At 39.9% G+C, this 10492-nt stretch overlaps 1 protein-coding gene across 1 annotated transcript; it reads left to right on the top strand.

The window, feature by feature from the left end:
* Positions 1–3030: 3030 nt before the first annotated feature.
* On the top strand, positions 3031–9778 carry LOC134335943 (all-trans-retinol 13,14-reductase-like). The gene is made up of 11 exons (XM_063018585.1): positions 3031–3221; positions 4969–5151; positions 5223–5464; positions 6040–6241; positions 7058–7255; positions 7479–7598; positions 7816–7954; positions 8238–8347; positions 8627–8793; positions 9164–9323; positions 9483–9778. Exons 1-11 carry the CDS (start codon positions 3059–3061, stop codon positions 9626–9628), a joined length of 1830 nt encoding a protein of 609 aa, XP_062874655.1. The 5' UTR covers positions 3031–3058; the 3' UTR covers positions 9629–9778.
* Positions 9779–10492: the final 714 nt, after the last annotated feature.

Raw genomic sequence — 10492 nt, 5'->3', positions numbered from 1 at the left:
GTCAGTTGTTAGTGTGTGGTTTGGGAGTGTTCAGTTCCCGTATGGCCCTGGGGTAAAAACTGTTTTTTAGTCTGTTTGTCCGGGCTGTGATGGACCTGAAGCGTTTTCCAGAGGGCAGCAGGTCGAACAGATGATGTCCAGGGTGAGATGGCTCTCTCAGTATGCTGGCTGCTCTGCTGAGGCAGCGAGAGCTGAAAAGGTCCTCCAGGCTGGGCAGTGGGCAGCCGATGATCTTCTGGATCATCTTGTGTTTTAAATAAAGTGGCTGTGAGTGTTGGTGCCTCCGTAATCCAGGGAGATGTAGTATGTACACACTTATTAAAAGGCTGTAATAAAAATATATATTGGGGGACATACCGCTGGGATATGCGAAGAAAGAATTTTGTTGTACTGTACACCTGCATCTGTACGACGGATCTTTAAAAAGTTGCCTCACTTTTATATTTTAACTGGAAACGATTAGTTTGGGAGGAGTTGTAATTGGTCGTGTCTGAGAGACTGAGAGCTTGAGAACTGAGAGTCTGGATTTAGCTCCATCTGATTTCCACCTTTTTGAGTGCTCAAAGAAGCTTTAAGGGGAAGAAGATTTTCATGTGATGATGACGTGAAAGCAGCGTTGCATCAGTGGCTAAGCTCTCAACCAAAAGTACAGTGTATCACAAAAGTGAGTACACCCCTCACATTTCTGCAAATATTTCATTATATCTTTTCATGGGACAACACTATACACATGAAACTTGGATATAACTTAGAGTAGTCAGTGTACAGCTTGTATAGCAGTGTAGATTTACTGTCTTCTGAAAATAACTCAACACACAGCCATTAATGTCTAAATAGCTGGCAACATAAGTGAGTACACCCCACAGTGAACATGTCCAAATTGTGCCCAAATGTGTCGTTGTCCCTCTCTGGTGTCATGTGTCAAGGTCCCAGGTGTAAATGGGGAGCAGGGCTGTTAAATTTGGTGTTTTGGGTACAATTCTCTCATACTGGCCACTGGATATTCAACATGGCACCTCATGGCAAAGAACTCTCTGAGGATGTGAGAAATAGAATTGTTGCTCTCCACAAAGATGGCCTGGGCTATAAGAAGATTGCTAACACCCTGAAACTGAGCTACAGCATGGTGGCCAAGGTCATACAGCGGTATTCCAGGACAGGTTCCACTCGGAACAGGCTTCGCCAGGGTCGACCAAAGAAGTTGAGTCCACGTGTTCGGCGTCATATCCAGAGGTTGGCTTTAAAAAATAGACACATGAGTGCTGCCAGCATTGCTGCAGAGGTTGAAGACGTGGGAGGTCAGCCTGTCAGTGCTCAGACCATACGCCGCACACTGCATCAACTCGGTCTGCATGGTCGTCATCCCAGAAGGAAGCTGACGCACAAGAAAGCCCGCAAACAGTTTGCTGAAGACAAGCAGTCCAAGAACATGGATTACTGGAATGCCCTGTGGTCTGACGAGACCAAGATAAACTTGTTTGGCTCAGATGGTGTCCAGCATGTGTGGCGGCGCCCTGGTGAGAAGTACCAAGACAACTGTATCTTGCCTACAGTCAAGCATGGTGGTGGTAGCATCATGGTCTTGGGCTGCATGAGTGTTGCTGGCACTGGGGAGCTGCAGTTCATTGAGGAAACATTAATTCAAACATGTACTGTGACATTCTGAAACAGAGCATGATCCCCTCCCTTCGAAAACTGGGCCAGTTTCCAGTTTTCCAACAGGATAACGACCCCAAACACAACCTCCAAGATGACAACTGCCTTGCTGAGGAAGCTGAAGGTAAAGGTGATGGACTAAACCCAATTGAGCACCTGTGGCGCATCCTCAAGTGGAAGGTGGAGGAGTTCAAGGTGTCTAACATCCACCAGCTCCGTGATGTCATCATGGAGGAGTGGAAGAGGATTCCAGTAGCAACCTGTGCAGCTCTGGTGAATTCCATGCCCAGGAGGGTTAAGGCAGTGCTGGATAATAATGGTGGTCACACAAAATATTGACACTTTGGGCACAATTTGGACATGTTCACTGTGGGGTGTACTCACTTATGTTGCCAGCTATTTAGACATGAATGGCTGTGTGTTGAGTTATTTTCAGAAGACAGTAAATCTACACTGCTATACAAGTTGTACACTGACTACTCTAAGTCATATCCAAGTTTTATTTCTATAGTGTTGTCCCATGAAAAGATATAATAAAATATTTGCAGAAATGTGAGGGGTGTACTCACTTTTGTGATACACTGTATATATGACAAATACAGGCATTCTATTCCAAATGCACCCAATATAGTAATGTAAACATGATAAACATATTCCACTAACTTTGTGTACTATTCGGATTCATCAGTTGTTGATATGGCAGTAATGTTTTACAATGGCAGGAACCTCCAGGTAGATTTAGTCCCCCAAGGTTCTATTTATGGCTACAGCCTTGACTTACTGAGACATCAAGTTTACTATAAGATGCATATTTTTGGGTTTAGGTTCAATTTTGATTGTGATTTTGATTGATAAAGGGTGACACAGTGGCTCGGTGGGTAGCACTGTCCCCTCACAGCAAGCAGGTCCTGGGTTTGATCCCCAGGTGGGGCGGTCCAGGTCCTTTATGTGTGGAGTTTGCATGTTCTTCCCTGGGTCCCCTCCGGGAACTCCGGTTTCCTCCCACAGTCCAAAGATGTGCAAGTGAAGTGAATTGGAGATACAAAAGTGTCCATGATTGTGTTTGATATTAACAACTTAAAAACTGAACTGATGAATCTTGTGCAACCAGTAAGTACCTGTCCTGTCCTGAATGTAACCTAAGTGTGTAAAACATGACGTTAGAGTCCTAATAAGTAAATATTTTTGAATGTGGTAAGCTTTTAGTGTTAAAAGCTGAGGAAATCAGTAAATAAAAGTTCTCCACAAATACAATTTGTGCTGAATCATCAGACTTTTATTTGTTGTAGTTGTATCTCTCTGGTTCCCTCTGTTGGACAGTAAACACGGAAGTATTGGGACTGAGTTTCTCTGTGTGTTTCTGACGGACTCAGACTGTGGAAGCTCACAGTAACAGACAGACATGTGGATCTCTATAGCTTTGATCTGTGCAGTGTTACTGGTTATATTCCTGATCAGTTATGTATTCAGCTCTTCAGGACCGAATCCTTTTCAAACTGACACCCGTGAACCACGTAAACCAGTAATGCTGGATAAGAAAGAGAGAAAGAAAGTGCTGAAACAAGGTGAGTGTTTGTGCTCTTATAGTTTGGTAATCCAGTTGAAAATGGTGGGTGTTGTGTAGGTGCCCCTGCTGTCATTTACTGGTGTATAAATAACTAATAAATACAGAGACCAAAATGCATATGTAATTTCCCTACATATATATGGTTCTACAGTATATACGGTGCCTTTATTTTTGCATGTCTAAATGTTTTATGAACTTTCATACAAAATGCGCTAGTGCAGAAGAACATTTATTTATTAATTAGATAATTAAGATAATTACATAATTACATAATTTTATGTCATGTTTTACACTTTGGTTACATTCATGACATAAACGGTAGTTAATCATTACAAAAGATTCAATATCAAACAGTCATGTATCTCCAATTCACCTCACTGCACGTCTTTGGACTGTGGGAGGAAACCGGAGCTCCCAGAACCGGACCGCCCCACCTGGGGTTCGAACCCAGGATCTTCTTGTTGTGAGGCAACAGTCCTACCCACTTAGCCACCGTGCTGGTGGGTGTTGTATAGGTGCCCTTGCTACAGAGGACAAAAGGCATGTAACTGGGGATTTATATGTAATTTCTCTACATATATATGGATCTATATACGGTGCCTTTATTTTTGCATGTCTAAATGTTTTATGAACTCTCATACAAAATGCACTAGTGCAGAACAACATTTATTTATTTTTTATTAGGATTTTAACGTCATGTTTTACACTTTGGTTACATTCATGACATAAACGGTAGTTACTCATTACACAAGATTCAATATCAAACAGTTATGGACAGTTTTGTATCTCCAAATCACCTCACTGCACGTCTGGACTGTGGGAGGAAACCGGAGCTCCCGGAGGAAACCCACTCAGACATGGGGAGAACATGCAAACTCCACACTTAGCCACAGTGCTGGTGGGTGTTGTATAGGTGCCCCTGCTGTCATTCACTGATGTATACATAACTATTAAATACAGAGGACAAAAGGCATGTAAATGGGGATTAATATGTACATTTCTCTACATATATATGGATCCATATACGATGCCATAAATTATTTGCCCCCTTAAGAATTCCTTCATTTTTGCATGTCTAAATGTTTATGAATTCTTATACAAAATGCACTAGTGCAGAAGAACATTTATTTATTTATTTAATAGGATTTTAACATCATGTTTTACACACTTCATACCTGTCCTTACATTCATGATAGGACAGGTAGCTATTGGACAGTTTAGTATCTCGAATTAACCTGACTGTCTTTGGACTGTGGGAGGAAACTGGAGCTCCCGGAGGAAACTCACACAGACACAGGGAGAACATGCAAACTCCAAACAGAAAGGACCCTGACCGCTCCACCTGGGAATCGAACCCAAGACTGTGAGGCGGCAATGCTACCCACCGAGCCACTATGCCGCCCTCAGGAAGCACAAACCACAGTTTTTAAATAACTCATTTTCTCTTGTGAAACAGTTAATAACTTAATAACTGGTTAAGCATTACTTAATGGTTTACACATTACTGTTAACTGGAGATTGAATAAATATGTTTATAAATGTACCTGTTTCCGTTGCATTCAAGGCAGGTAGTTTAATTGGAATATGAATCTGTGTACATAAGATAACACTTTGTTACATGATTCACTTTCATCAGTACATTCACTTTCAAACCAGAGTCACACACCTCATTTTGAAATGTTCTTATGCTTTGTAACCCAGTTTTACTAGTCGCCATTACCACTAAAGTTGTACTTTTTTCACAGGCTTTGTGACCAGTAGAATCCCAGAGGACCTCGATGCCGTTGTGATCGGCAGTGGCATTGGTGGGCTTGGTATTGCTGTTTTGCTAGCAAGGGTTGGAAAGAAAGTGCTGGTGCTGGAACAGCATGATCGTGCTGGAGGATGTTGTCACACCTTCTCGGAGAATGGCTTCGATTTTGACGTTGGTGAGATTCCCTATCCTGTTTTTTTTTGGTTTTCAGTTATAGCCATATGATTTTATTATTCACTCGATCAGGGATTCACTACATCGGTGAGCTTCAGGAGAAAAGTCATTTAGGCTGCATAGTGGACCAGCTTACTAATGGCCAGCTACAGTGGGATCCGCTGGACAACCCCTATGACCAGGTGGTCCTGGGTCCCCCAGAGAACCGGCGCATCTACCCTATATACAGCGGCCATGAGCGTTTCACCTCGGAGCTGAAAAAGTGTTTTCCTGGAGAGGAGAAGGCCATTGATGAGTTTGTGAGACTGGTTAAGGTAAGACAGGCAGTCAAATTCTGTTTAAAGTAAACATACAGCACAGGGCTTCTGATTGGTGCATCTCTAAAGCATTTACCTGAAGGGAGAGATCACAAGTTAGCTTTAACAGAATCAAACACAAATGAACAGGGTCCTATAGCTGTTTTCAGACTAGTTTAATAGCCACCTTTTCTAACATCTAATAATATGTATGAGGACGGAATGGCACTCAGCTGTGAGTGACGTAATGTCTCAGAAACGGAGGAAAAGGTCATGAGATGAATCAGCATATTAAAGCTTGGCTGGTTTTACTGATTCAGGTTTAAATGATAAGATATGTCATTTGAGGGCAATGGTATCTGTCAGTAAAATAACACATACAGCTATTATTTACTGTCTGACTCCTTAAATATTTTCACATATGGGGAAATAAGAAAATACTGATGTGTTCCTATAAAATAATTTAAAATGATCCATTGTGCTTTCACAAGCCCACAGAACTTCACAAGCCCAGTACGACAGGCAAAAACTAATGATGTAAACATATCAATGCATACATTTTAGTAGTTGTGGTAACTGTTTCTTCCTGGCAGAAATGTGCTCGTGGTGTATCGGTACTGGGGTTGATGAAGCTACTCCCATCTACACTGGCTAAATTCTTGGTTTATACGGGGCTCATTGATCATCTGTCATATTTCTTCTCCTACGGAAGACGCAGTCTGTCTGAGGTGGTGAACAGCCTCACTGATAATAAAGACCTCAGGGCTGTGCTCTGCTACATATTTGGCACCTATGGTAAGATTTTCAAATCACAGCACAAATCAGCATACATTGTTAATTTGTAACTGACTGTCTTTTTCAGATAGCACAATAATCTTACATTGTTATTTTAATAAAATGAAATGATAAAAAGTGTATTATGTGTTTGATAAGAAATGATGAGTAGATTACACAGACTCTGGACTGTATGCACAGTTTCTTAATCTTGAGACCTTTAAAACTAATCTTACGAAACATCTTTTAGCCAGCCATGACTAATCACAAACACACACACGAGAATGCGGCTGGTGTGTATTTATATTGACAAAGACAGTAATGCTATTGTTACCCATCATCTAAAAGGCTATGAGATGGTACAACACACTTTTGTTCAAGTTTGGGATTTTGAGGAAGAACCAAGACAATCAGTTTTAACAGGCTCACTCCTTTTCTCTAAGCTCCATATATACAAAGTTATAAATGTAGTTTACTTTTTCAACATACACAGTATAACATGATTGTTAAGTGGGGCCTTAGGTCAACAACATTAACTACATTCTCAATAGTTAAAACTATATGATCATGAAAGGCCAGAGATTAACTATGAATCTTTGTAGGTTGCTACTGATAAGAGCATGTGCTGAATGAAGTGCTAATGTAACCGCAAAAGAACCGCTATTTTCTAAATTTTTATGGGAGGTGGGAAGAAAGTAGAGTATTTGGGACATGAAGAGAACATGCAGATCACGTCACTGACAGTAAACCTAGATCTCCAGGCCACATGTTGGACTGCACAAGATGCACCACTGTGGCTACTAATTAGTGTTTTTTTATTTGTGTGTGTGTGTGTAGGAAAACCTCCAAAAGAAGCCAGCTTCTCCATGCAAAGTTTACTGTTTTGCCACTACTTTAATGGTGCCTGGTACCCCAAAGGAGGTTCCAGTCAGATTGCTTACAACATGATCCCCATTATTGAAAAGGCAGGGGGAGCCGTGCTTGTCAGAGCGCCTGTGAACCGCATCCTGCTCAACAGTGCCAATGAGGCTATAGGTACTCACAGTGTATCAAATACATCCAAAGTCTTTCTTAGAGCAAAAGTTATAATTTAACTGGTTTGGTTGCCTTTTTACTCACCCCTTGTGATGCTTTTACTTTTATTACTGTTATATATTAAACATGTAAATCGAAGTAGTCAGGGATGTATATTATTTTTGAACTGCGTTCTAATGTGAGATCCTGGAGTGTTTTTATGTGTTTGGTGCTTTAATTGCAGGGGTGAGTGTTATGAAGGGACGGGAGGAGGTGCATGTTCACGCCCCCCTCGTCATCTCAGACGCAGGAATCTTCAACACCTATCAGACATTACTGCCTAAAGAGGTCCAGACCATGCCAGGTATGAGAGAAGTACAGTGCATGTGAAATGGACTAAGAGATTCATAGAGTGAGAACTAGAGGTTAAAGGAGTTTAGAGAATTGTTTGTGTTTTTTAACAGAAAACACGAAAAATAGTTGTATGACATTCTACAATCTTTCTACAATTAATTTCTCAAAACATCTTGTGTAGTACTTATCACATATCCTAAGACATTGATGTTTTGTGGGTATAACAGGGATTCAGAAGCAGCTGAGCATGGTAAAGCATGGTGAGGCCGGTGTCAGCATCTTTATTGGTCTGAATGGAACAAAAGAGGAGCTGGGCCTAAAAGCTGACAACTACTGGATCTTCCCTGAGAATAACCTGGATGAGCTGTAAGTGTCAAAGCTAATCAACTGCTTCACTTCACATCTTCCAGAACTTTTTTACCCGGCTTTCCTGTGCCCATATACAGCATTCAAAGTTAGATTGATCTCTTGTCAAGACCGGTAGGTAAATCTAAAGTCTCAGACTGGCTGAAAGTATATACACACGTCACAATGAGCTTGTTGGACATCCCATTTTAAAACCATGGTGATTCCAATGACAGCGCTACATTACAGAGCATTACTTTAATTAAGCCTAAAATTGTACATTATCTGCCTTTTTTCCCACCAGAATTGACGACTACATGAAAGGACAACGGGACGAGTCTGTTAAAAACATACCTTTGCTTTTCATCGCTTCTCCGTCCGCCAAAGATTCCACCTGGGAGCAGAGAAATCCAGGTAGGATAAAAATAGGATCAGAAAAGCACGGTCTCTATAATCAGTCAACACTTCATTTACAGCATTTTAGTGATAATGTCTCAGTGTAGATACACTCAATGCATAACTGTACTTTTAGAATTATGTTCTCCTGATGATGCACAATTGTTTACATATCACAGTCTGAAACTTACCATTCAACAAAATACAGAATAAACAGGAGGAGAAATATTTAGTGATGACGTTACGTCCAGTGATGAGTTTTCTGTGTTAGTGTTTTTAATCCTGAGCACTGCCCAGGTAAATCTACTCTGACTTTGGTGACGTTTGCACCCTACTCCTGGTTTGAGGAATGGAAAGATGAGAAGGTCACAAACAGAGGGGCTGACTATCAAGAACTGAAGGACACCATCATTAACTCTGTTATGGAAGTGGTGATTCAGATTTATCCCAAAGTCAAAGACAGGGTAAGAACACCTGATGCTTCTGAAATGTTCTTTCTTGTTATGTACATTTTATTTTAATCATCAAGTTTCTTTTAATTTTGTGACAGGCTGGTTTATAGACTATAACTTAAGTCAGCAACTTAAATAGAAAAGAGAAATTAATAGATTTGTGAAAGGCAACAACAATTCAGGATGCATAAAGAGCAGCTTATTCAACAACAGTTTTTATGATATATTATTATTACTTTATATTGTGAAACAGCATTGCAGATTGTCACCAGAGGGGAACTTACACCAGCAGATACTGAAGAATTACCTGTTTAAAACTTTATAATACCATTCTTTGCTCTCTGTGAGTTTAAAGTGTTAAACAATAGCAATTTTCCAACAGATCGAGTACACAGATGCAGGCACTCCTCTCACTAATCAGCACTACATAGCATCCCCTAAGGGTGAGATCTATGGAGCGGACCACGACATTGCTCGCTTTACTGCAGACGTCTGCGCAACCATCCGACCTCGAACACCCATCAAAAATCTCTTCCTGACTGGTATTTATTAGATTTATTCTTATTTAAGATATTTGACAATGCAAAATATATTGTATCAATCTGTAGCGGTTATATTGCTGTATATACAGTGTTACACACGTGTTAAATTATTACTATGGTCTCCATCACTCCTTATTTGTTTGTCTGTTTTTCTATTAGGCCAAGACGTGGCTTTGTGTGGTTTTGCGGGTGCGATTTCAGGTGCTATGATCTGTGGATCTGCTATTCTCAACCGCAATCTTTATCATGATCTTGAATTCCTGAAAAGGAAACTCGAACAGGCGAACACTAAGAAAGTCCAGTAATCACACCGTTTACACAGCTTACTCGAATCAGGCTGAGGGCAGTAACAGCAAAATTAGACATTAATTACAGTTATGATTCATGCTATAAAACAGAATGTGTCAATATATAAAAAATTTATCAGTTAATAAATGGAATTTTAATGACATGAATTCTTTAATTTGTATGCTTTTGTCATTGTTACTGCTAAAAATGCCCTGATTTATTTACAGTTTTAATATTCACATAGAAAAGTGTCAAGGATTTAATGTATTTTTATTATAAATTAATGCCTAATGGGACACTAACTATTTTATATGCAAAGCTGATCATTCTAATCACTAATCTAACACTTAAGCCAGTCAGCACCTTGTTTTAAACTTCTTTAGCATTGTCACTTTCTTCCTTCTTCTTTGAAGGCCCAGTTTGGCTGGATGGCCAACTTTAAGATGGTTTAAGGTTGTGCCATTCTTCCACTTCAAAATTATTGAGACTACTGTGGTCCTGTGAGCACTCATATCCCTCCCATTTTTCTATATTAATTCTAGGATTATGCAGAATTGAGAGTGGATGTCTATGTGTACACTAACAATCTGTTTAAATTTATTAACACAGCCGTGATCCAGTCGGAACTATTTCATATTTTATCAGGACAGATTATTTGTGAGCTAATTTAGCTTGTTTTAGTCATGCACATTTTGTAAACGTGGTGCTGTATTAATGAAGAACAGACTACTGATAATATTGTTCTAATTAACTGTGCTAGTGTTTGAAGTTGTTTAATAATAATAATAATAATAATACATTTTATTTATATAGCGCTTTTCAAGATACTCAAAGACGCTTTACATAAGACAAATAATCAAAACAAATACGTACATACACCA

This window comes from Trichomycterus rosablanca, chromosome 22 (assembly GCF_030014385.1).
Source record: "Trichomycterus rosablanca isolate fTriRos1 chromosome 22, fTriRos1.hap1, whole genome shotgun sequence".
NCBI classification, from domain to species: Eukaryota; Metazoa; Chordata; class Actinopteri; order Siluriformes; family Trichomycteridae; genus Trichomycterus; species Trichomycterus rosablanca.
This window is presented reverse-complemented; position numbering and strand designations above follow the sequence as displayed.

Bases quoted from the DNA above. Each gene is read 5' to 3' on its own strand.
- LOC134335943 (XM_063018585.1), top strand. From the start codon at position 3,059: ATGTGGATCTCTATAGCTTTGATCTGTGCAGTGTTACTGGTTATATTC. The intron at 7,256-7,478 runs GTACTCACAGTG...CTTTAATTGCAG, and splicing joins CAGTGCCAATGAGGCTATAG to GGGTGAGTGTTATGAAGGGA. The intron at 8,348-8,626 runs GTAGGATAAAAA...AGCACTGCCCAG, and splicing joins CTGGGAGCAGAGAAATCCAG to GTAAATCTACTCTGACTTTG.